Raw genomic sequence first — 27,345 nt, 5'->3', positions numbered from 1 at the left:
ACAGATGGAATACATGTCGGGAAGTGTATGGTCATGCACTTTGGTTGAAGAAATGAAAGGGTTGACTATTTTCTAAATGGAGAGAAAATACAAAAAAAAACCTGAAGCGCAAAGGGACTTGGGAGATCTTGTGCAGGATTCCCTAAAGGTTAATTTGCAGGTTGAGTCTGTGGTGAGGAAGGAAAATGCCTCTCCTTAATGGTTACATATCTCAAGAAAAATTTGGTGTCCTCTTTAATAGTAAAGAGTTCCCAATCCTCCAACTTCCCACCAAGTTTTGCTCTGTTGTATGCCCTCTCTTTTGCTTTGACTTCCCTGTCATCCACAGTGTCTGCTCCTCCCTTCAGAACACTTCTTCATTTTTAGGATGTGTCCATCCTGTGCCTTCCGAACTCCAGCCATTGCTGATCTGCCATCATCCCTGCTAGTGTCCCCTGCCAATCAACTTTGGCCAGCTCCTCCCTCATGCCTCTGTAATTCACTAGCTTCCCCTTATCAAACTGGAAGGTAATTTTTTTTTCATATTCTGATCACTGACTCCTAAGCATTCCTTTACCTTAAGCTCTCTAATCAAATTTGGGTCATTAGATAACACCCACTTCAAAATTGTCATTCCCCTAGTGGGCTCAACCATGAGCTGCTCTAAAGTGCCATCTCACAGGCGTTCTACAAATTTCCTCACTTGGGATCCAGCACCAACCCAATTTTCTCGATATACCTGCATATTGAAATCCCCCATGACTATCATAGCACTGTCCTTTTGGCACACTTTTTCTATATCCTGTTGTTATTTGTATGCCACACCCTGGCTGCTGTTAACTTGATCAGGGTCTTTTCACACTTCAAGTTTCTTAACTCTATCCACAAAGATTCTGCATCTTCTGATCCTATGTCACCTCTTCCTAAGGATTTGATTTCATGTTTTGCCAGTAGAGTAGCCCCACCCTCTCTGCCTACTTGCCTGTCCTTTTGATACAAAGTGTATCCTTGGATGTTAAGCTCTCAACCTTGATCTTCTTTCAGCTGCGACTCAGGGATGCCCACAACGTCATACAAGCCAGTCTTTAAATGCACTACAAGATTACCTACCTTATTCAAATACAACACCTTCAGTCCTGTATTCATCATCCTTTTAGATTTTGACCCCATGTTACACTTTACATAGAACATAGAATAGTACAGCACATTACAGGCCCTTCGGCCCACAATGTTGTGCCAACCCTCAAACCCTGCCTCCCATATAACCCCCCACCTTAAATTCCTCCATATACCTGTCTAGTAGTCTCTTAAACTTCACTAGTGTATCTGCCTCCGCCACTGACTAGGCAGCGCATTCCATGCACCAACCACTCTCTGAGTGAAAAACCTTCCTCTAATATCCCCCTTGAACTTCCCTCCCCTTACCTTAAAGCCATGTCCTCTTGTACTGAGCAGTGGTGCCCTGGGGAAGAGGCGCTGGCTGTCCACTCTGTCTATTCCTCTTAATATCTTGTATACCTCTATCATGTCTCCTCTCATCCTCCTTCTCTCCAAAGAGAAAAGCCCTAGCTCCCTTAATCTCTGATCATAATCCATACTCTCTAAACCAGGCAGCATCTTGGTAAATCTCCTCTGTACCCTTTCCAATGCTTCCACATCCTTCCTATACTGAGGCGACCAGAACTGGACACAGTACTCCAAGTGTGGCCTAACTAGAGTTTTATAGAGCTGCATCATTACTTCGCATCTCTTAAACTCTATCCCTCGACTTATGAAAGCTAACACCACATAAGCTTTCTTAACTACCCTATCTACCTGTGAGGCAACTTTCAGGGATCTGTGGACATGTACCCCCAGATCCCTCTGCTCCTCCACACTACCAAGTGTCCTGCCATTTACTTTGTACTCTGCCTTGGAGTTTGTCCTTCCATCCTTCCAAAGTGTACCACCTGACACTTCTGTGGGTTGAACTCCATCTTCCACTGCTCAGCCCACTTCTGCATCCTATCAATGTCTCTCTGCAATCTTCGACAATCCTCTACACTATCTACAACACCACCAACTTTTGTGTCGTCTGCAAACTTGCCAACCCACCCTTCTACCCCCACATCCAGGTCGTTAATAAAAATCACAAAAAGTAGAGGTCCCAGAACAGATCCTTGTGGGACACCACTAGTACTCCCTCCACCATGACCCTCTGCCTTCAGCAGGCAAGCCAATGCTGAATCCACCTGGCCAAACTTCCCTGGATCCCATGCCTTCTGACTTTCTGAATTTACCTATCGTACTGCCTGCAAATTTGTCTTATCATCTGCCTGTCCCTTCTCGCAGTCTCAGTACCCACAGCATCTCCTTGTATACCAACTGACCCATCCTCACCCTGATCACTCTGGTTCCCTTCACCATGCCAAATTAGTTCAACCCCTCCCCAGCAGCTCCAGCAAACTGCCCACAAGGATATTTGTCTCCCTCAGGTTCAGGTATAACCCCTCCCTTTTCTACAGGCTGTACGTTCCCCAGGAGCAATCCCATGATCAATAAATCTGAACCCCTGCCCCCTGCACCAGTTCCTCAGCCACACATTCACCTGCCATTGCATCCTATTCTTACCCTCACTGGCACATGGCACAGATTACTGCTCTCTCCAAAGACTATAAGACATAGGAGCAGAATTAGGCCATTCAGCCCATTGAGTCTGCTCCACCATTCCATTGTGGCTGATCCAGGATCCCACTAAACTCTATTCTCCTGCATTCTCACCAAATCATTTGATGCCCTGACTGATCAGGAAATGATCAACTTCCGTCTTAAATATACCCACGGACTTGGTCTCCACCGCAGTCTGTGGCAGAGCATTCCACAGATTCACTACTCTCTAGATTTAAAAAAATTCTGTTATAAAGGGTGCCCCTCAATTTTGAGGCTGTGCCCTCTAGTTCTGGATACCCCCACCACAGGAAACGTCCTTTCGGAAAGCCTTTGATAAGGTCCCACATAGGAGATTAGTAGGAAAAATTAGAGCACCTGGTATTGGGGGTAGGGTTCTGACTTGGATAGAAAATTGGTTGGCAGGCAGGAAACAAAGAGTAGGGATTAATGGGTCCCTTTCAGAATGGCAGGCAATGACTAGTGGGGTACCGCAAGGCTCGATGCTGGGACCACAGCTATTTACAATAAACATTAATGATTTAGATGAAGGGATTAAAAGTAACATTAGCAAATTTGCAGATGACACAAAGCTGGGTGGCAATGTTAAATGTGAGGAGAATGTTATGAGAAAGCAGGGTGACTTGGACAGGTTGGGTGAGTGGGCAGATGCAGTTTAATGTGGATAAATGTGAGGTTATCCACTTTGGTGGCAAGAACAGGAAGGCAGATTACTATCTGAATGTGTTAAGTTAGGTAAAGGGGAAGTACAACAAGATCTAGGTGTCCTTGTTCATCAGTCACTGAAAGTAAGCATGCAGGTACAGCAGGCAGTGAAGAAAGCTAATGGCATGTTGGCCTTCATAACAAGGGGAGTTTAGTATAGGTGCAAAGAGGTCCTTCTGCAGTTGTACAAAGCCCTGGTAAGACCACACCTGGAGTATTGCGTGCAGTTTTGGTCTCCAAATTTGAGGAAGGACATTCTTGCTATTGAGGGAGTGCAGTGTAGGTTCATGAGGTTAATTCCCAGGATGGTGGGACTGTCCTATGTTGAAAGGTTGGAGCGACTGGGCTTGTATACACTGGAATTTAGAAGTATGAGAGGGGATCTGATTGAAACATAAAAGATTATTAAGGGATTGGACACACTAGAGGCAGGAAACATGTTCCCAATGTTGGGGGAGTCCAGAACCAGAGGCCACAGTTGAAGAATGAGGGGTAGGCCATTTAGAAAAGAGTTGAGGAAAAACTTTTTCACCCAGAGAGTTGTGGATCTGTGGAATGCTCTGCCTCAGAAGGCAGTGGAGGCCAATTCTCTGGATGCTTTCAACAAAGAGTTAGATAGAGCTTTTAAAGATAGCAGAGTCAAGGGACATGGGGAGGAGGCAGGAATGGGGTACTGATTGTGGATGATCAGCCATGATCACAGTGAATGGTGGTGCTGACTCAAAGGGCCAAATGGCCTACTCTTGCACCTATTATCTATTGTCTATCCTCTCCACACCATATCTAGTCCTTTCAACATTTGGTAGGTTTCAATGAGGTCCCCCCACATTCTTATAAATTCCAGTGAGTTCAGGCCTAAAGCTGCTAAAGACTCCTCATATGTTAACTCCTCCAGTCCCAGAATCATCCTCATGAACCTCCTCTGGACTCTCTCCAATGACGACACATTCTTTCTGAGATATGGGGCCCAAAACTATTGGCAATACTCTTAGGTACGGCCTGATTTGTGTCTTATTGAGCCTCAGCATCGTCTCCTTGCTTTTATATTCTATTCCCCTTGAAATAAATGCCAACATTGCATTTGCCTTCTTTACCACAGACTCAACCTGTGAATTAACCTCCTGAGAGTCTTGCACGGGGACTCCGAAGTCCATCTGCACCTCTGATGTTTGAACCTTCTCCCCATTTAGATAATAGTCCACATGATTGTTCCTTCTACCGAAATGCATTATCATACATTTCCCAACACTCTATTTCATCTGCCACTTTTTACCCATTCTTCCGATTTGTCTAAGTCCTGCTGCAATCTCATTGCTTCCTCAGCACTACCTACCCCTCCACCTATCTTCATATCATCCGCAAACTTTGCCACAAAGCCATCAATTCCATTATCCAAATCATTGATAAACAATGTGAAAAGCAGCAGTTCCAATAGTGACCCCTGAGGATCACCACTAGTCACTGGCAGCCAACCAGAAAAGGCCCCTTTTATTCCCATTCGCTGCCTCCTGCCTGTCAGTCAAGTCCACTATCCATGCCAGTATCTTTCCTGTAAAGCCATAGGATTTTATCGTTAAGCAGCCTCATGTGAGGCACCTTATCAAACACTTTCTGAAAATCCAAGTAAACGATAACCACCACCTCTCTTTGTCCACCCTGCCGGTTACTTCCTCGAACTCTAACAGATTTGTCAGGCAAGATTTCCCTTTACAGAAACCATGCTGACTTTGACTCATTTTATCAGTAGTTTCTTTCTTTACAAATCTTATTATTATCATTTAAAAATAACACGGGTACGTCGAAGTAACAACACTCACAATGCCTCAAAAAAAAAAGAAATTATCAAAGATTGAAAATTTTTGTGAATTAAAAAAAAACCCTACTAAGCAAGAAAAGTGAGGGAAAAAAAGAAACCCATTGGGGGTACAACCCCGGAGACACGTGTCATACAGAAAGCTTCTAAAAATAATCATCAAACCGCCAACAAGAAAGAAAGATATATCAAAAAAAATTTACACTTAGATCGTGGAGGAAATCTATCAGTTAACTGAGATGATAATAATGAGCAAATGGGCCTCATCTCTTCTCAAAATCAAATAAAGGTTCAAAGGTTTGACTTCTAATTTTCTCCAAGCTAAGACACAGCATCACTTGAAAGAACCATTGTGACAAAATAGGAGCTGATATATCCTTCCATTTCAACAAGATTGCCCTCCTAGCTATCAATGTAACAAACGCAATAACGTGGGTCAGACACAAAAATACCATGGATATTTTGAGGAATTATTCCAAAAAGCACAGTCAATTTATTAGGTTGTAAGTTGATTCTGAGTGCTTTAGAAATTGTTGAAAAGTCTGACTTCCAAAACTGTATTAATATAGAACATGACCAGAACATATGTGTCAGTATAGCTATCTCAGTTTTACATCTATCACAATACTTGTCAACATTGGGAAATACTTTAGAAAGTCTCTCCTTCGTCAAATGGTAATGATGTACAATTTAAAATTGAATCAGTGAATGACTAGCACAGATCGAAGAAAAGTTAACCAGCTTCAGAATCCGCGTCCAGTCCTCCATATAAAAGTCAAATTGAGTTCCTTCTCCCAATCCTGTTTAATCTTAAGTAAAGGCCGCTTATCCCATTGTAATAATAATTTATAAATTCTTCCAACAGAACCTTTCATCGAAGGGTTCATATTCATAATAGTATCTAACAAGTCAGCCTCCAATGTGTAAGGAAAACTACTTAAATATTTTTGTAAAAAAAGTCTAACTTGAAGGTATTGTAAAAAGTGTGAATATGAGAGAGAATATTTATCGACTAATTGTTCAAAAGACATCAATCTGCCTTCTTTAAATAAATCCAAAAAAGAATTAATACCTTTAGTTTTCCAAAGGAAAAAAATTGGATCACTCCAGGAAGGTTTAAAGAAGTAATTACAATAAATTATACTACAAAGTTTAAATTTTTTAAGATTAAAAAAATTGCAGAACTGGAGCCAAATTTGTAAAGAGTGCTTAACCATAGGATATGGGTTCAAATTAGCAACTTTAGCTAATTGTATAGGTAGAGCAACTCCTAATAATGAAGTTAAATAAAACTGTTTCACAGCTCTCAGTTCCAGGTCTACCCAAATTGGGCGATCATTCCTATCACCCTATTATAACCAAAAGGACATATATCGCAAATTAACAGCCCAATAATACATTCTTAGATTAAGCAAAGTGAGACCTCTGTCCTTTTTCAACTTTTGTAAATGACATTTACTAATTCTTGGTCTTTTATTATCCCAAATAAAAGATGAAATAATAGAATCAATCCGATCAAAAAACTTCTCAGTCAAAAAAACAGGAATATTCTGAAATAAATATGAACATTTTGTTAAAATCATCATTTTAACTACATGAATACGACCAACAAGTGAAAATATAAGTGGGCTCCATCTACTAAATGAGTACTTCATAGAGTCCACTAAAGGCGAAAAATTGGCTTTATAAAGATCCTTATATTTTTAGTAATTATAACACCTTAATATCTAAAAGAATCCGTAACTTTAAAAGGAATATTGTCATAAATAGAGACAGATTCATTTAAAGGAAGTAATTCACTTTTGCTAAAATTTATCTTATATCCTGAAAAATCTCCAAATTTGTCAAATAATTTTAGCAAAGCAGGAATAGATTCTTCAGGCTTAGATATATATATACCAATAAATCATCAGCATAAAGAGAGATCTTGTGCATGGTCTCATTCACAAAAATCCCATGAATATTTTTGGCTTCATGAAGAGCAATAGCAAGGGGTTCTAATATTAAGTTAAATAACAAAGGACTTAGTGGACAACCTTGTCTTGTCCCCTGTGATAGCTGAAAAAAAAGGAGACCTACAGTTATTAGTGACAATAGTAGCAATAGGAGCTTCATATATAATTTTAATCCAATTATTAAAATTAATACCAAAACCAAATTTTTCTAAAACATTAAATAAATATTTCCATTCGACTCGATCAAATGCTTTTTCAGCATCCAAAGATACAACGCATTGTGGAGTTTTAGAAGAGGGCGAATATATAATGTTAAATAGTCTCCAAACATTTGAAAAAGAATAATGACCCTTTATAAAGCCTGTTTGATCTTTAAAAATGATTTTTCCCAAAATACTCTCCAACTGATTGGCCATTATCTTTGAGAAAATCTTAGCATCAACATTCAATAATGAAATAGGTCTGTATGAGGCGCAATCAGTAGGATCTTTATCCTTTTTGAGAATTAAAGAAACAGAAGCCTCATAAAAAGTAGAGGGTAAATCACTTTTCACAAAGAATCTTTAAACATCTCCAACATATATGGAGAAAGCAATTTTCCAAATTTTTTATAAAATTCTACTGGATAACCATCAAGTCCAGGGGCCTTACCAGATTGCATTGAAAAAATAACTTTATGAATTTCGGATTCAGTAATTTGGGCATCGAGAGTTTTTTGATCCTCAGCAGAAATTTTAGGAAAAGCAATCTTTTGTAAAAATGCATTCATTTCAGAAGAATCTACTGGACATTGAGATTTATAAAGTTCAGTATAAAAATCTTGAAAAATCTTATTAATTTCTTCATATTCCCAAGTCAGGGTACCATCCTTTCTATGAATTTTCAAAATTTGCCTTTTGGCTCTAGCTGATTTTAATTGAAATGCAAGTAGTTCATTATTTTTATCTCCAACATATAAAATTGGCTCTTTAACTTAAGTCGATAACCTTCAATTAATAATAGGTTATATTGTGATTAAAGTTCCACCCTTTTTAAAAAATGTCTATATTAGGGGAAGTCGCATAGATATTATCTAAATCTTTAATTTGTTTTGAAATTTTATCTAATTCTGCTTTAGTCTGTTTTTTGAGTTTAGCTGAATAAGAAATAATCTGACCACGTAAAAATGCTCTGAATGTATCCCATATAATTAATTTGGACATACCTCCTATATCATTAAAAAGAAAAAATTCTTTTATCTGGCTTTCAATAAAACTGATAAAATCAGAATTTTGCAATAAAGTCTGAGATGCACCATGGTGGACGGGCAAAAATGTCATCATCAAATTCAAAGGACAAACTCAAAGGCGCATGATCAGATATAGCAATAGCATCATATTCACAATTTTTAACATTAGGCAAAAGGCGGGGATCAATTATAATATAATCAATCCTTTAATATTTTTTATAGACATGCGAAAAAAAGGAATATTCTCTGTTATCAGGGTGCAAATGCCTCCATAATTCGATCAACCCAAAGTCGGTCAAAAAGGAGTTAATAACTGATGCAGAATGATTTGGAAGTCGCTGATTAGTTGAGTTCTTGTCAATCATAGGATTTAAACAACAGTTAAAATCCCCACCCATTATCAACATATATTCATTTAAATCTGGCAATAAAGCAAATACTTTTTTTTAAAAAAAAGGATCATCTAAATTAGGACCATACAAATTGACCAAAACAACCTTTCTATTACAAATCACTCCTTTAACAATTAAAAATCTACCATTAGAATCTGATTCAATATCCTCTTGAGTAAATATATTTGATTTAATAAAGAGAGATGTGCCTTTAGTTTTACTCTGAGAAATAGCATGGAGCTGTTATCTATTCCACCATCCAAAAAACCTATTTTGATCTCCCACCCTGATATGCGTCTCCTGAGCAAAAATTCTATCAGGTTGGAATCGATTAATAATTTTAAAAGTCTTTTTTTGTTTAACAGGATGATTCCAACCACGTACATTCCATCTTATTACATTAATCCGTTTAACTGCCATACTATAATTTTATTCTAATTTACTTTATACATGTGCAGAACACATACCAATATGGGATTATCAAAGATGGCGGTGATGAAGAATACAACCATATAGAAAACACACATGCTCTGGAACCACCCAATGGGGAAAAGCTCCTAACTCTAAACCCACCCACCCTTCCAAAAGCCCAAAAAAAATGCAAGCAAACTAAGATAGAATACAAAGCCATGGGCCGCTCTGTCGGTCTCGTCTCTCCCCTCCCCCAGCCAGTACACAAAAAAATAAAATGACCTTGCAAGAAAGACAGTAACGTCTCAACAAAGGAGAGCGTTTACATTCCATCATGTATTAAACAAAAAAAAGAACCAAAATAATATAGTCTCTTAGAGAGAAAAACCAGCACCATCTTAAGTTTAGCTTTAAATCTCTAAGAAAACTTTAAATTCGGTTATAGGACTCTATAATAAAACAGATAAAAAAAGGTTAATAGTATATTTAATCGAACTAAATTTACAAAAATATTAATTAGTAATATCATAAGTAACTAAACCCTCCCAGATATATAAAAAGAAACCCTATTAGTAGGAAAAAACTACCAATTAGTAAATTAAGAAACAACAAAAAGAAACATCAAACCAAATATTAGATAAAAGGAACAAATCCTTTTATCCTCTTTTCTCAGTCAAATATCTAATTAGCCATTTAAACAGTCAAACTTGAACCGTAAATCTTCTTTCCAAAAACAAAATCCAATAGGATGTAATGATGAGCAGGTTTTCTTATCTTCTTTTATTAATCTCTCAATGAAATATCCAGATAGCCTTCATATATCTTCATAAATCTTCTTTTCGAAAGGTGAATAATATACAGATAATCAAACAGCTTTTCAGATAGTTCATTTGCTAATAGCATCAGTGACGGTGACAGGTTGAGCCTGAACAAAATCCAGTGCGGCTTTTGGGTCAAAGAAACTGCGTGGAGAAAAATTAGGAGGAAAAACTTGCATTCTTGTCAGGTAACTCAAAGAGGGAAATAGTTTCTTATCATATGCTTGTTTCATTACCAAAGCAAATCTTGATCTTTGTTCCATTACTTCTTTCGGATAATCTTCATAAAAATGGAGCTCAGACTAGTTGAATCTGAAAACTTTCTGTTTTCCTGCCTGTCGCATTATTTGATCTTTAATTTTAAAGTGATGAAAACAAACCAAAATAAATCTTGGTCTGCTTGAATCTTTAAATTTTGAAGTAGAGACACTATGTGCTCTTTCAATAACGGGCAGCTGTGATAAAATAGTCGGAAATAGAGTATGAAAGAGCTTACCAAAGTAAACCGTTAAGTCTCCATTTTCAACTCCTTCTTGCAATCCAACAATTCGTATATTGTTTCAGCGAGACCTAGTTTCCAGGTCTATAATCTTATTTTGATATTTTTCCAAACGGGTTGTAGTTTCAGACAATTTTTGCTTAGTTAACTTCAATTCCTCTTCATGTTTAGTAACTTGACTTTTCACATCTTTAAGTTTTCCCAAAAATTACTTCATTTCATTATTATTCTTTTCCAGTTGATCTTTAATTGCCGTATTTTGATCTTGAATTGAATTCAGTGTCCAAACAATATCTTCAGCCCATGATGGCATTTCATCAGATCTTTCCTTCAGGATCTTTCCTTTTCCATTACCTTTGTCAGTAGGTTCATGCGGATTCTTCCCACTTCTCGTAGACACAGACATATTACTCCCCTTCAAGAATCAGCAATTAAAAATATTAAATTCAAAATTTAAACTGGGGGAGAGAGAGAAAACTAAGAGCAGCACAAAATTACTGCTACCCTATTGACAGACAGAGGCAGTTCCTTTATCAGTAGTTTCTAAGTACCCCGAAACCTCATCCTTAATAATAGGCTCCAACACTTTCCCAACCACTGAGGTTAGGCTAACTGGCCTATAATTTCCTTTCTTTTCCCTTAAAGAGTGGAGTGGCATTTGCAATCTTCCAGTCCTCTGGGATCATACCAGAATCAAGTGATTCTTGAAAGATCATCTCTTCAGCAACCTCTCTCAGGACTCTGGGATGTGGTCCATCTGGCCCAGGTGACTTATCCACCGTAAGACCTTTGAGTTTGCTGAGCACTTTTTCCTTTGGAATAGCAATGGCACTCACTCCTGCTCCCTAACGCTCAGGATCCACTGGCGCACTGCTAGTGTCTTCCACCGTGAAGGCAGATGTAAAGTACCCATTAAGTTCATTTGCCATTTCTTTGTCTGCCATTACTACCTCACCAGCATCATTTCCCTGTGGTCCAATATCGACTCTCACCACCCTTTTACTCTTTATATAACTGAAAAATAACTTTTGGTATCCTGCTTTATATTATTGGCTAGTTTACCCTCATGTTTCATCTTTTCCCTTATTTTAGTTGCCTTTAGTTTGATTTTAAAAGCTTCCTAATCTTCCAACTTTCCACTCTCTTCTGCTATGATATATACCCTTTGCTTGGCTTTTATGCGGTCCTTAACTTCCTTTGTCAGTCACAGTTGCCTACCCCTGCCATTTGAGAACTTCTTCCTCTGTGGGATATATCTATTCTGCACCTTGTGAACTATTCCCAGAAACTTCAGCCATGTCTGCTGTGCTGTCATCCCTGCCTTTATCCCCCCTTCCATCCACTCGGGCAAGCTCCTCTTCATGCCTCTGTAATTCCCTTTATTCCCTTGCAATACAGATGTATCAGTGGGCAATACAGAGTTATGCCTTTCCATCTCGAATTGCAGTATGAATTCAATCATATTATGTTCACTGGCTCCCAAGAGTTCCTTTACGTTAAGCTCCCTAATAAGATCTGGGTTATGACACAACACCCAATCAACAGGCATTTATAATAGCTTTTAAAAAGTTCTTAAGCCCTGGCGGTTGAATTGTAAAGCCTAATGGCATTGGGGAGTATTGACCTCTTCATCCTGTCTGAGGAGCATTGCATCGATAGTAACCTGTTGGTTACTATCTGTTGATAGATACAACCTGTTGATTTTTAAAAGCTATTATAAATGCTTTTTGAGATATTGATTTAGATGCATATCATATTGTATGTAATTAGTTTTGCTACAACAAGTGTATGGGACATTGGAAAAAAAGTTGAATTTCCCCATGGGGATGAATAAAGTATCTATCTATCTATCTATCTATCTATCTATCTATCTAAGACAGCCTTTCCCCGAGTAGGCTTAGGCACAAGCTCCTCTAAAAAACCATCTCATAGGCATTCAACAAATTCACTCTCTTGTGATCTGACACCAACCTGATTTTCCCACTTGCCTTGCTTATTGAAGTCCCCCATTACAATGGTGTCATTACCCTTATTATATGCCTTTTCCAGCTCCCTTTGCAATCTCAACCCCACATCTTGGCCACTATTTGGAGGCCTATATACGATTCCCATGATGGTTTTTTCACCCTTGCAGTTTCTTAACTCCATCCACAATGATTTGACATTCTGTGACTCTATGTCACCTCATTCAGCCACGACTCAGTGATACTCACAATCTCTAATTGCACCACAAGTTCATCCACCTTATTCCGAATACTACACACATTTAAATTCAGTACCTTCAGTCCTGCATTCTTCACCCTTTTGAATTTTGCTTCTGTGGTACAATTTGACTCTTTACTCTGTCTACATTTGTACCCAATCATTGGCTTGTCCTTCCTTACATTCATGTTATATCCATCATCTACTTGTAAACCTGCTGGTTCATCCTCAGCTCTGTCATCCTGGTTCCTATCCCCCCGACATATTAGTTTAAACCACTCCCAACAGCTCTAGTAAATCTTCCTGCAAGAATATTGGTCTCCCTCTGATTCAAGTGCAACCCGTCCCTTTTGTACAGGTCACACCTGCCCCAGAAGAGTTCCCAATGATCCAGAAATCTGAATCCCTGCCCCCTGCTCCAATTCTTTAGCCATGCATTTATGTCCTACCTCATTCTATTCCTATCCTCACTGTCCCGTGGCACAGGCAGCAATTCTGAGATGACTACCCTTGAGGTCCTGCTTCTCAGCTTCCTTCCTAACTCCCTATATTCTTTTATCAGGACCTCCTCCATTTTTCTTTGTCGCTGGTACCAATATGTATCATCCTCACCATCCCTTTTCAGGATATAACCATGTATAACCATATAACAATTACAGCACGGAAACAGGCCATCTCGGCCCTTCTAGTCCATGCCGAACGCTTACTCTCACCTAATCCCACTGACCTGCACTCAGCCCATAACCTTCCATTCCTTTCCTGTCCATATCCCTATCCAATTTTGCTTTAAATGACAATACGGAAACTGCCTCTACCACTTCGACTGGAAGCTCGTTCCACACAGCTACCACTCTCTGAGTAAAGAAATTCCCCCTCGTGTTACCCCTAAACTTTTGCCCCCTAAGTCTCAACTCATGTCCTCTTGTTTGAATCTCCCCTACTCTCAATGGAAAAAGCCTATCCACGTCAACACTATCTATCCCCCTCATAATTTTAAATACCTCTATCAAGTCCCCCCTCAACCTTCTACACTCCAAAGAATAAAGACCTAACTTGTTCAATCTTTCCCTGTAACTTAGATGCTGAAACCCAGTTAACATTCTAGTAAATATTCTCTGTACTCTCTCTATTTTGTTAATGTCTTTCCTATAATTCGGTGACCAGGATGTTGTGGATGCGACCAGAAATATCTCGGACCCTGGCACCTGGGAGGGTGTTTCCTTTTTCACGTCCACAGAATCCCCTACCTGTCCCCCTGACTATAGAGTCCCCATTTAGCTGCCATCCCTGCCCTTCTGAGCCATAGGACCAGATTCAGAGCCCGAGGTATGGCGACTGTTGCTTCCCCCAGGTAGGTCATCCCACTGCCCTCCCCCCCATAACAGTACTTAAAATGGAGTAGTTATTGTTGAGGGGGATGCCACAGGGGTGCTCTTCACTATCTGATGTTCTCCCTTCCCTCCCCTGCCAGTCACCCATTTATCTGTCTCCTGTAGCCTTAGGGTGAGTACCTCCCTGTAGCTCCTGTCTATCACTGCCTCATTTTCCTTAACAAGCCGAAGGTCATCGAGCTGCAGCTCCAGTTCCCTAACACCGTCTCTAAGGAGCTGCACCTTGATGTACCTGGCACAGGTGTGGCCATCAGGGAGACTAGGAGTCTCCTGGAAATCCCAGAACAGAATAGTGCCTCTGCAGACATGCCTCCTATTCTCTCTGGAGTTTAATAAGGAATGAACTTACCTAGACTCTGCCAGTCCTCGATGAAGCCTTGTTGAGCCAAAGCCTTCCTATTCTGCTTCAGACGGCTCTGACAGCAACCACTCCCACGATGACCGCTCTGCTAGGTGGTACCTCTCTTTTATAGAGACGGGCTTTCCTGGTCAAAATCTTCGTCAGACCTGCGTGGGAATGCTCCTGTTGCTTGTGCACAGTACTCCAATCGAGGACGCCCATTGGAAAACTTGCTGCTTTTTCAAGCTCTTTGTCGGGCCTGTGTAGGAACACTCCTGTTGCGTCTGCATGGTACTCCAATCCTAAGTTCAAAGTAAAGTTTATTATCAGAGTACATACGCGTCACCACATACAACCCTGAGATTTGTTTTCCTGTGGGCAGACTCAGCAAATCTATAGAACAGTAACTACAAACGTTTGTAGAAACAGGTTTAATGAAAGAGCAAGAGCATAGAAGACAGTGAACTGTGCAAATGCAGATATAAATAAATAAAAATAAATAGTGAGAGCTTGAAATAGAGTCCTTAAAGTTAGATCATTGGTTGTGGGAACACCAGAATTAGAATGAGTGTAGTTATCTTCTTTTGTTTGACAGTGTGAGGGGGAGTAACTGTTCTTGAACCTGGTGGAGTGGGTCCTGAGGCTCCTGTACCTCCTACCTGATGGCAGCAGCAAGAATAGCCTGGGTGGTGAGGATCTCTGATAGTTCATGCTGCTTTCCTACGACAACATTTCATGCAGCTGTGCTCACTGGGTTTTAACCTTGATGTACTACTACTTCTTGTAGGATTTTCCGCTCTAAGGTATTGGTGTTCCTCTACCAGTCAGCACACTTTCCACTACACATCTATAGAAGTTTGCCAAGGTTTTTGAAGGTTTCTGGAGCTCCCACTTTTTGGTTTTCTGCCGAACTCCCTATATTCTATCTTCAGGACCTCCTCCTTTCTTTGACCATGACTTCTGACTATTCACTCTCCCCCATTACAATGCTGTGGATCCGATTGAAGACATCCCTGACCCTGGCACCTGTAAGGCAACATGCCACCTGGGTGTCCCTGTCATGTCCACAGGATTTGATTTTCTGCTCCTCTGACTATGGGATCTGTGCACTCCTCTTCTCCCCCTTTCCCTTCTGAGCCACAGAGGCAGAGTCAGTCCTCGGTTGGGAGACTGTAGGTCTGACACGGTGGTCAGCAGCACAAGGGTGCCGCAGGGAACCGTACTCTCTCCGGTCCTGTTCACCCTGTACACATCAAACTTCCAATATAACTCGGAGTCCTGCCATGTGCAGAAGTTCGCTGATGACACGGCCATAGTGGGGTGTGTCAGGAATGGACAGGAGGAGGAGTATAGGAAACTGATACAGGACTTTGTGATATGGTGCAACTCAAACTACCTGCGTCTCAATATCACCAAGACCAAGGAGATGGTGGTGGACTTTAGGAGATCTAGGCCTCATATGGAGCCAGTGATCATTAATGGAGAATGTGTGGAGCAGGTTAAGACCTACAAGTATCTGGGAGTACAGTTAGACGAGAAGCTAGACTGGACTGCCAACACAGATGCCTTGTGCAGGAAGGCACAGAGTTGACTGTACTTCCTAAGAAGGTTGGCGTCATTCAATGTCTGTAGTGAGATGCTGAAGATGTTCTATAGGTCAGTTGTGGAGAGCGCCCTCTTCTTTGTGGTGGCGTGTTGGGGAGGAAGCATGAAGAAGAGGGACGCCTCACGTCTTAATAAGCTGGTAAGGAAGGCGGGCTCTGTCATGGGCAAAGTACTGGAGAGTTTAACATCGGTAGCTGAGCGAAGGGCGCTGAGTAGGCTACGGTCAATTATGGATAACTCTGAACATCCTCTACATAGCACCATCCAGAGACAGAGAAGCAGTTTCAGCGACAGGTTACTATCGATGCAATGCTCCTCAGACAGGATGAAGAGGTCAATACTCCCCAATGCCATTAGGCTTTACAATTCTACCGCCAGGACTTAAGAACTTTTTAAAAGCTATTATTAATGCTTTTTGAGATAGTGATTTAGATGCATATCATATTCTTTACTGAGTTAAGTATTGTATGTAATTAGTTTTGCTACAACAAGTGTATGGGACATTGGAAAAAAAGTTGAATTTCCCCATGGGGATGAATAAAGTATCTATCTATCTATCTATCTATCTACACATCACCCTGTCTCTGTGAAACTCTCCAGCCTCTACATCCCTCCCGTCTCTACCCCTACACCACTCCCCATCTCTGTAATCACCCCTCCCTGTCTCCGTAACCCCATCTGACCTATCACCCAGCGGCCCCTACACCCTCCCCGTCTCTATAACCCCGCCGGTTGCTGTGTGGAGCTGAGAGATTTTCTTATTGCCGAATCGCTGGAACAGCTGCAGTTAGTCGTGTGGCCACGAGATGGCAGCGCTGCTCCACCGGAGAGATGATGAACCGCCGAACGGCTCTCTCGGTTTGGAGAGAAGAGTGGGGAACTGCAGCAAAAGTAGAAAATAGGAACATCAGGAAGCCACTCGGCCCCTCGAGCCTTTTCCCACCCATCTGCCATACAGTCACACAACACAGAAACAGGCCCTTCTGCCCAGCTGATGCACGCCGATCACAATTCCTATCTCTGTCCCATTTGCTGGTGTTTGAGCCTTATCCATTTAAACTGTTCCTATCCATGCACCTGCCCAAGTGTCTTTTAAATATTGTTCATGTACCTGCCTTAACTACTTCCTCTGGCAGGAAGTGGACCAATCTACGTGTGAAGAAATTACTCTAAGGTTAACATAGAACGTAGAGCATAGAAAACCTACAGCACAAGACAGGCCCTTCGGCCCACAAAGTTGTGCCGAACATGTCCCTACCTTAGAAATTACTAGGTTTATCCATTACCCTCTATTTTACTGACCTCCTGTACCTATCCAAAAGTCTCTTAAAAGACCCTATCGTATCCGCCTCCACCACTCTGTTGCAAGCAGTCTATTCCACACACTCACCACTCTCTGCGTAAAAAAAAACTTACCCCTGATATCTCCTCTGTACCTGCTCCCCAGCACCTTAGACCTGTGCCCTCTTGTGGCAACCATTTCAGCCCTGGGAAAAGCCTCTGACTATCCACATGATCAATGCCTCTCATCATCTTATACATCTCTATCAGGTCACCTCTCATCCTCCGTCGCTCCAAGGAGAAAAGGCCGAATTCACTCAACTATTCTCATAAGGCATGCTCCCCAATCCAGGCAACATCCTTGTAAATCTCCTCTGCACCCTTTCTATGGGTTCCACATCCTTCCTGTAGTGAGGCGACCAGAACTGAGCACAGTACTCCAAGTGGGGTCTGACCAGGGTCCTATATAGCTGCAACATTACCTTTCGGGTCCTAAATTCAATTCCATGACTGATGAAGGCAATACACCGTATGCCTTCTTAACCACAGAGTCAACCTGCGCAGCTGCTTTGAGTGTCCTATGCACTCGGACCCCAAGATCCCTCTGATCCTCCACACCACCAAGAGTCTTACCATTAATACTATATTCTGCCATCATACTTGACTACCAAAATGAACCACTTTACACTTATCTGGGTTGAACTCCATCTGCCACTTCTCAGCCCAGTTTTGCATCCTATCAATGTCCCGCTTTAACCTCTGACAGCCCTCCACACCATCCACAACACCCCCAACCATTGTGTCATCAGCAAACTTACTAACCCATCCCTCCACTTCTTCATCCAGGTCATTCATAAAAATCACGAAGAGCAAGGGTCCCAGAACAGATCCCTGAGGCACACCACTGGTCACTGACCTCCATGCAGAATATGACCCGTTTACAACCACTCTTTGCCTTCTGTGGGCAAGCCAGTTCTCGATCCACAAAGCAAAGTTCCCTTGGATCCCATGCCTCCTTACTTTCTCAATAAGGCTTGCATGGGGTACCTTATTAAATGCCTTGCTGAAATCCATATACACTACATCTGTTGCTTTTCCTTCATCAATGTGTTTAGTCACATCCTCAAAAAATTCAATCGGGCTCGTAAGGCACGAACTGCCCTTGACAAAGCCATACTGACTATTCCTAATCATATTATATCTCTCCACTTGCTCATAAATCCTGTCTCTCAGGATCTTCTCCATCAACTTACGAACCACTGTGGTAAGACTCACTAGTCTATAATTTCCTGGGCTATTTCTACTCCCTTTCTTGAATAGGGTAACAACATCTGCAACCTTTCAATCCTCCGGAACCTCTCCCGTCCCCATTGATGATGCAAAGATCTTCGCCAGAGGCTCAGCAATCTCCTCCCTCACCTCCCACAGTAGCCTGGGGTACACCTCATCTGGTCCCGGCGACTTATCCAACTTGATGCTTTCCAAAAGCTCCAGCACATCCTCTTTCTTAATATCTACATGCTCAAGCTTTTCAGTCTGCTGCAAGTCATCACTACTTTCACCAAGATCCTTTCCATAGTGAATAGTGAAACAAAGTACGGTACTTATTAAGTACCTCTGCTATTTCCTCCGTTTCCATACACACTTTACCACTGTCACACTTGATAGGTCCTATTCTTTCACATCTTATCCTTTTGCTCTTCACATACTTGTAGAATGCCTTGGGGGTTTTCCTTAATCCTGCCCGCCAAGGCCTTCTCATGGCCCTTTCTGGCTCTCCTAATTGCCTTCTTAAGCTCCTTCCTGTTCGCCTTATAATCTTCTAGATCTCTAACATTACTTAGCTCTCCGAACCTTTTGTAAGCTTTTCTTTTCTTCTTGACTAGATTTATTACAGCCTTTGTACACCACGGTTCCTGTACCCTACCATAACTTCCCTGTCTTATTGGAACATATCTATGCAGAACTCCACACAAATATTCCCTGAACATTTGCCACATTTCTCCCATACATTTCTCTGAGAATATCTGTTTCCAATTTAAGCTTCCAATTTCCTGCCTGATAGCCTCATAATTCCCCTTACTCCAATTAAATGCTTTTCTAACTTGTCTGTTCCTATCTCTCTCCGATGCTATTGTAAAGGAGATAGAATTGTGATCACTATCTCCAAAATGCTCTCCCACTGAGAGATCTGACACCTGACCAGGTTCATTTCCCAATACCAGATCAAGTACAGCCTCTCCTCTTGTAGGCTTATCTACGTATTGTGTCAAGAAATCTTCCTGAAACCTCCTAACAAACTCCACCCCATCTAAACCATTTGCTCTAGGAAGATGTCAATCGATTTTTGAGAAATTAAAATTTCCCACCATGACAGCTCTGTCATTATTACACCTTTCCAGAATCTGTTTCCCTATCTGCTCCTCGATATCCTTGTTACTATTGGGCGGCCTATAAAAAACACCCAGTAAAGTTATTGACCCCTTCCTGTTCCTAATCTCCACCCACAGAGACTCCGTAGACAATCCCTCCATGGATTTACCTTTTCTAATAAATTTCTCCCCTACCCTGGGGAGAAGACTGTGATCATCCAGTCACCCCTTAGCCTCCTTGCTCCTGGAGAAACTGTGTCAGCCTGTCCAGATTTTGTTAGAACACAGTACAGTACAGGCCATTCAGCCCAAAATGTGCTGACTTTTTAACCCACTCCAAGATCAATCTAACCTCACCCTCCATTTTTCTATCATCCATTTGTCTATCTAGGGGTCTCTTAAATGTCCCTAATGAATCTGCCTCTACCACTACCCCGGCAGGATGTTCCACACACCCACCACTCTGTGTAAAAAAACACCCACCTCTATCATCCCACCCCCTCGTATGTTCCTCTAGTCACTGTAAACAGAAGTCCTCTCTTACTAGCAATGTCTTCCCTTCCAACCCAGAGTTCATTTTATTTGGATTTATCCCTCTTGTTTCTTGTTCCATGCACCCCCTCCTGACCAGATTTTATACCACCCAGCATCTGGGCCGTGCTTTCTTCTCTGAGACCTCTGTTGAAGAACCTCGCCCACTCCTGCCTCCCCAAGCGGCTTCCTTTGTGGTTTCTGCCCTCTTGTCCACCTGAAGAACGTTTCATAGGAAGCCAGCATCCACCAGCAGAGATCCCACCACCCAGGCCACGCTCTCTTCTCACTGCTGCCATCAGGTAGAAGGTACGAGAGCCTCAGGACTCAAGAACAGTCACTAACCCTCAACAATCAGGCTCTTGAACAAAAAGGGTTAACTACACTCAGTTGTCCATCCGTTGAGATGTTCCAACAACCAGTGGTCTCACTTTATCTCATTATCGCATGTTCTCGTTATTTGTTGCTATTTATTTATATTTGCATTTGCACAGTTTGTTGTCTCTGCATTCTGGTTGATCTTTCACTGATCCTGTTACCATTGTACAGATTTGCTGAGTGTGCCCTCAGGAACATGAACCCCAGGGTTGTATGTGCTGACGTTTATGTACTTTGATAATACATTTACTTTGAACTTAGAACATTTCTGGATTCCCTTTACAGTGTGAGGCTTCCTCAAGCTGGATCTGTGAGTACGGAGCACAGGAATCTGGGCAAAAAAACAGGAACAGGTTAAGCTTCTGTGGGCATTGGTGGCTTAAATCTCGTCATTTAGAAACATGGAAAAGGGGGGTAGCTGTAGATCACTTAGCCCTGACAGCCTGGCGCACCCTTCTGCCTAATCGAATGTGAAGTTTGAACACAAGAGATTCTGCAGATGCTGGAAATCCTGAGAGAGAGACAGACACAGACACAGACACAGACACAGACACAGACACACACACACACACACACACACACACACACACACACACACACACACACACACACACACACACACACACACACACACACACACACACACACACACACACACACACAATTAAAATGGTCAGGAGAGGGAAAAGAGAAGGTGATAGGTGAAGCCAGGTGGGTGGGAAAGGTCAAGGGCTGGAGAGGAAGGAATTTGACAGGGCAGCAGAGTGGATCATTGGAGAAAGGGAGGGAGGAGGGGCATCAGGAGGAGGGGATAGGCAGGTGAGATGTGGTAAAAGGCCAGAGTGGGGAATAGCAGAAAAGGGGAAGGGGAGGGAAAAAGTTTTACCTGAAGGAGAAATCGACATTCATGCCTCCAGGTTACCCAGACAGAATGTAAGGTGTCGCTCCTCCACCTTGAGGCAGAAGAGGAAGTCCAGAATGGGAAAGGGGGATGAGAACTAAACATTGGCCACAGAGAAGTTCCACTGCTGGCGGATGGAGAGGTGCTTGACAAAGTTGTCCCCCATTTTATGTCAGGTCTCACCAATGCACCGTACACAGTAGGCGGCCCCAGCAGATACGTAGGTGAAGTGGTGCCTCCACGTGGAAGGACTGTTTGGAGCACTGAGTGGAGGTGAGGGAGGGGGTGACTGGGCAGGTGTAGCACATTGACTGCTTGCAGGGATAAATGCCTGGAGGGAGGGATGAATGGACAAGTGATCCCTGTGGAAAGTGGAGGGATGTGAAGTTTGATGTGGTTTGAGGTGTCGGGTTGTTTAGAGATGTGTTTAAATAGTTTTGGAAGGTCTGGGGTTGTTTTGAGATGGTATTGGGGAGGTTTGGGATAAAATAGAGAACAGAACAGCAAAACACCAGGCCCTTCGGCCCATCTACAACAGAGCAACAGGCCCTTTGGTCCATCTACAACATGGACCAGTACAGCCCAGGAACTGGCCCTTTGGCCCATCTACAACATAGTACAGCAGAGCAACAGGCCTGTCCACCCTCAATGTCATGCCAAACTAATTAGATTAGTAATCAAATGCCCAACTTTCTACGTGATTCCATTGCCTATTCATCCCTCTCTGCTAGCACTGATCCCTGCAACACATAAAGTAACATTACCACAAATAAATTAACAAATAATAAGGTGTATTTACAACACAGGTTAAACAGTGAAACTCTACTGGCCCTGTATACGTGGTGAGACCTGGGCAGTGCCAGGGAGTTCAGTAGTCTCACGGTCTGGGGGAAGAAGCTGTTTCCCATCATAACAGTTCTTGTTGTAATGCTATGGTTAGCATTACGACCCCCCTGTTGGTCGGAGGTCAGAGAGATTGAGGGACATATGGGAGGGATCACTGATGTGCCACACCTGCCCCTTCACCTCCTTTCTTACCCCCATTCAGGGTCCCGAAAAGTCCCTGCGGGTGGGACAACACTTTACCTGCAAGTCTGTCAGCAGCATTTATCCAGAACTCCAGTCAGGTCCAATGTAGATGCAAAGTACACTGCAGATGCTATGGTCAAATCAACACATACAACCAAGCTGGATGAACTCAGCAGGTCGGGCAGCATCTGTTGAAAGGAGCAGTCAACATGTCGGGCCGAGACCCTTCATCAGGACCAATGTAGACTGGAGAACGGCTTCATCGAGCTCCCATCGCCACAGGTGTCAGCCTAAAACACTGGCTGTTTATTCCTCTTCAGAGATGCTGCCTGGCTTCCTGAGTTCCTCCAGCTTTGTGTGTGTGTTGCCCAACTAACCAAGTCCCTGCTACCTTCAGAATTCCACATCCTTCCATTCCTTCCCATTCATGTGTCTATCTAACTGTCCCTCATGTATCTGCCTCTACCACAACCCAGGGACCATATTCCAGGCATCCACCACTCTCTGAGTAAAAACAACTTGCCCCTCACACCTCCTTTGAAATTACTCTCTCACCTTCAATGCATGTCCTCTGGCTTTAGACATTTCAACCCTTGGAATCTCTGTCTACTCTATCGATACCTCTCATAATCTTATAAACCTCTATCAGATCTCACCTCAGCCTCAGTCGTTCCAGAGAAAACTACCCAAGTTTGTCCAGTCTCTCATGATGGCACATGTTCTCTAATCCAGGCAACGTCTTGGTGACCCTCTTCTGCACCCTCGCCAAACCCTCCCTGTAATGGGGCGACCACAACTGAGTATTAGTTCCAGCTGCAGCCCAACTTGAGCTTTTTAAAACTGAAAAATAACTTCACAGCCCTGGAACTCAGTTCCTCAACTAATAAGGCAAGCATGCCATATGTCTAATTAACAAACATCTACCTTATCAACTCTTTTGCAGAGATCTATGAGCTGGGACCCCAAGTCCCCCTCTGTTAAGGGTCTTCCCTGTCTCTTCACATGTGACCTATGAAAGGGCAACCCTTCACATTTGGCTGGGTTAAACTCCATCTGCCATTTCTCTGCCCATATTTGCAACTGAACTGATCTATATCCCCACTTTATCTTTGCCAGTCTTCGACACCATCCACAAGAAAAGGTATGGAACCCTGTGGAATGTCTCTAACCATAGACCTCTGACCAGAATACATCCCATTGACTAATTATCTTCTGTCTTCTATAGATAAGCCAGTTCTGAACCCAAACGGCCAATTCAGCATGGATCCCATACGTCTTAATTTTCTGGATGAGTCTCCCATGAGGGACCTTGTCAAATGTCTTACAAAAATATATGTCGACAACATCCACATGTATCTTACAAGTCTTAAATATGACATCATATCTTGTCATAAGATATGGCTTGTCCCATAGAAAGCCATGCTGACTGTCCCTAATTTGACTAATGGTTTTCCAAATGCTCATAAGTCATCGTATCGCTAAGAATTTCTGGAATAGCTCACTGATGTGAGCCTCACCAGTCTATAGTTTCAGGATTATCCCTGAATCCCTAAAATTGCATTAACTACTCGCCCATCCACTGGGACCTCGCCTGTGGAGTACTTTGAGATAGCTTCATAGGGTTGGAGATGATTTGGGATGGGTTGGTCATTAAGAGATTGAGGTGGCTTGAGATAATTTGAGATGGGTTGGTTGGTTGAAGAATTTGAGGTGGTTTGAGGTGATTTCGGATGGGTCTGTTGGTGAAGAATTTGAGGTGGTTTGAGATGATTTGGGGTGATTTGGTTGGTAAAGGGTTTGAGATGGGTTGGTTGGTGAAGGGTTTGAGGTGGTTTGAAATGATCTGGGATGGGTTGGTTGGTAAAAGATTTGAGATGGTTTGAGATGAGTTGGGGTGGTATAGGGTGGTTTGAGATGATATGAGACCAGTTCGTTAGTCAGCAGTTTGTGGTAATTTGGGATGATTTGGTTGGTAAAGGGCTTGAGGTGGGTTGAGATGGGTTGGGTGGTTTATGGTGGTTTGAGGTAGGTTGGGATGGGTTGGTCGGTTAGCGGTTTCAGGTAATTTAAGATAACTTGGTAGTAGAAGGTGATTTATGATGATTTGAGGTGGTTTATGGTTGTTTGCGATGGGTTGGTTTTCAATTGTTTGATGTAGTTTGGGATAGTTATACAATAGTTCAATAGTTCCACTTAATACCAGAGAAATGTCTACAATGTACATCCTGAAATTCTTGTTCTTCACAGACACCCACAAAAGCAGAAGTCTGCCCCAAAGAATGAGTGACTGTTTAAACGTGAGAACCCCCAAGCCCCCATCCCCCCTCCCACACACAAGCAGCAGCAAAGAACCGATCCTCCCTCCCCCACTACCATCCACTTTCACAAAACAGCATCGGCACCCTCCACCCACCCACCAAGCAAGCAACAGCAAGGCCATGATCTGTGGTACAACAAAAAACAAATCGCTCCCCCGACAATTCGAGATGTCACAGGCTCGCTCTCTCTCCCTCACAAAAGGAAAAAGAGGCGTCCTCTTTCACAGTGCGAGGGGAGACATAACAAAACAACTTGCTGATTTATGGTGTTAGAAGTCAGTTGTGCTGCCTTCTTTTCCCTCGAGTTCTGCGACCCGAGACTCGGCCGCAGCTTTGCCCGAAAGGTGTTGTGTTGTTCCTTTCAGGGCAGATGGCCGGCGACCACACCAGGTTGGAGTTCCACAACATCGAGACGGGCATCATGACAGAGAAACGCTTCATATCCATCGTCCCCTCCAACTTCATCGGCCACTTGCAGAGCCTCAGCTTCAACGGCATGCACTACATAGACCTGTGCAAGAACGGTGACATCAGCTACTGCGAGCTCAACGCCTTCTTCGGAATGCGCGACATCATCGCCGACCCTGTGACCTTTAAAGCCAAGTCCAGTTACCTGGCGCTGGCCACTCTGCAGGCGTACACCTCAATGCACCTCTTCTTCCAGTTCAAGACCACGGCGATCGATGGCCTTATCCTCTACAATGGTGGAGATGGAAATGACTTCATCGTGGTCGAGCTGGTCAAAGGGTGGGTCCAGTCAAACTTTCACCTCCTTCCCCCGTGCAAATCAATTCAACTAGTAATCAACTACCAACTGAACTAATCCCTTCCATCTACACAGCATCCATTCCCCTGCATTTCCTCCAGATTTAAGTGTCTGTTTAACAGTCCCTTAAACACTTGACTCTATAATACCTCTCACTACTGTACCTGCCTCTATCATACCTTCTAAATTGTACCTGCCTCTATTGTATCTGCCCCTGTCGTACCTGTCCCACCATGCCTACCCCCGCCATACCCGCCCCTGTCCTACATGCCCTCACTGTATCTGCCATACCTGGCAGCAAATTCCATGTAAACTGGGATGGACGTCATCGTTGTACAGAAAGTGTAATCCAGGGTACTACAGCACAGGGACTGGTAGTTTGACCCATCCTGTCTGTGCTGAACACAGTGTTAATTAATCTAAATCCCTTCTGCCTGCACTTAATCTATATCCCATCTTACTGTCTACGTGAGAACTGGAATTGGTTTATTATTGTCCCATGGTTGGTGATACAGTGAAAAGCTTGTCTTGCATACTGTTCATACAGATCAGATCATTGCACAGTGTAATGAGGTAGCACCAGGTAAAACAGTAACAGAATGCAGAATAACTAACAGCTTCTTAACCACCTCTGTCGTATCTGCCTCCTCCACCACCCCTGGCAGCTCATTCCACACACCCACCACTCTCTGTGTAAAAAACCACTTGCCCGCACATTTCCTTTAAACATTGCTCCTCTCACCTGAAATGCCTGCCGTCTGTTAGTGGATATTTCCACTCTGGGAATATGAGACCACCTATCTGCCCTTTCTGTGCCTCTCATAATCCAAAAAACTTCCAACCATCAAAATACACACACTTAAGCCCATTGTTCCCATGGTATTTATCAGTGTGTTCCTGTCTGTTCCTACTGGCTCAGAGATTTACCTTCCTGTCCCTCCCTCCACTTCCTGACCCGGTGCTTCATTTCATAGCCCTCTGCCAAACTAGTTTAAATTCTCCCAAGTAGCAGCAGTGAACCTCCTGGCCAGGATTTGAATTGAATTGACTTTATTACTTACATCCTTCGTATACACGAGGAGTAAAAATCTTGATGTTACGTTCCGTCTAAATGTGCAATTGTAGTAATTTATAATAAGTAGTATGTACAACAGGATTGTCAATATAACATAGGAATACAGTTGTGTCAACATGAATTAATCAGTCTGATGGCCTAGTGGAAGAAGCTGTCCCGGAGCCTGTTGGTCCTGGCTTTTATGCTGTAGTACTGTTTCCCAGATGGTAGCAGCTGGAACAGTTTGTGGTTGGGGTGACTCAGGTCCCCAATGATCCTTCAGGCCCTTTTTACACACCTGTCATTGTAAATGTTCTGAATGGTGGGAAGTTCACATCTACAGATGCGCTGGGCTGTCCGCACCACTCTCTGCAGAGTCCTGTGATTAAGGGAGGTACAATTCCCGTACCAGGCATTGATGCAGCCAGTCAGGATGCTCTCAATTGTGCTCCTGTAGAAAGTTCTTAGGATCTGGGGCCCACACCAAACTTCTTCAACCATCTGAGGTGAAAGAGGCGCTGTTGTACTTTTATCACCACACACCACACGTGTTTATGTCAAGGAATTTAAAGCTGTTCACCCTCTCAACCCCAGATCCATTAATGTCAATAGGGGCTAGCCTGTCTCCATTTTTCCTGTAGTCCACAACCAGCTCGTTTGTTTTTGATACCGGTTCCCCTCCAGCTTTGGTGAAACCTGTCCCTCTTTTA

General features: G+C 42.7%; 1 protein-coding gene across 24 annotated transcripts in view; it reads left to right on the top strand.

Moving 5' to 3' along the window:
- LOC140717693 (neurexin-2-like) overlaps positions 1–27,345 on the top strand; it is a 1,248,008-nt gene that overhangs the window by 562,270 nt on the left and 658,393 nt on the right. For all 24 annotated transcript variants that reach the window (XM_073031362.1, XM_073031351.1, XM_073031361.1 and 21 more), the window contains one exon: positions 25,181–25,562. In XM_073031362.1, coding sequence (XP_072887463.1) covers positions 25,181–25,562 — 382 coding nt within the window. The remainder of the gene's footprint in view (positions 1–25,180; positions 25,563–27,345) is intronic.

Source organism: Hemitrygon akajei, chromosome 28, assembly GCF_048418815.1.
Source record: "Hemitrygon akajei chromosome 28, sHemAka1.3, whole genome shotgun sequence".
Lineage (NCBI taxonomy): Eukaryota > Metazoa > Chordata > Chondrichthyes > Myliobatiformes > Dasyatidae > Hemitrygon > Hemitrygon akajei.
The sequence above is the reverse complement of the archived record's forward strand: the minus strand, read 5'-3'. Positions and strand labels throughout refer to the sequence as shown.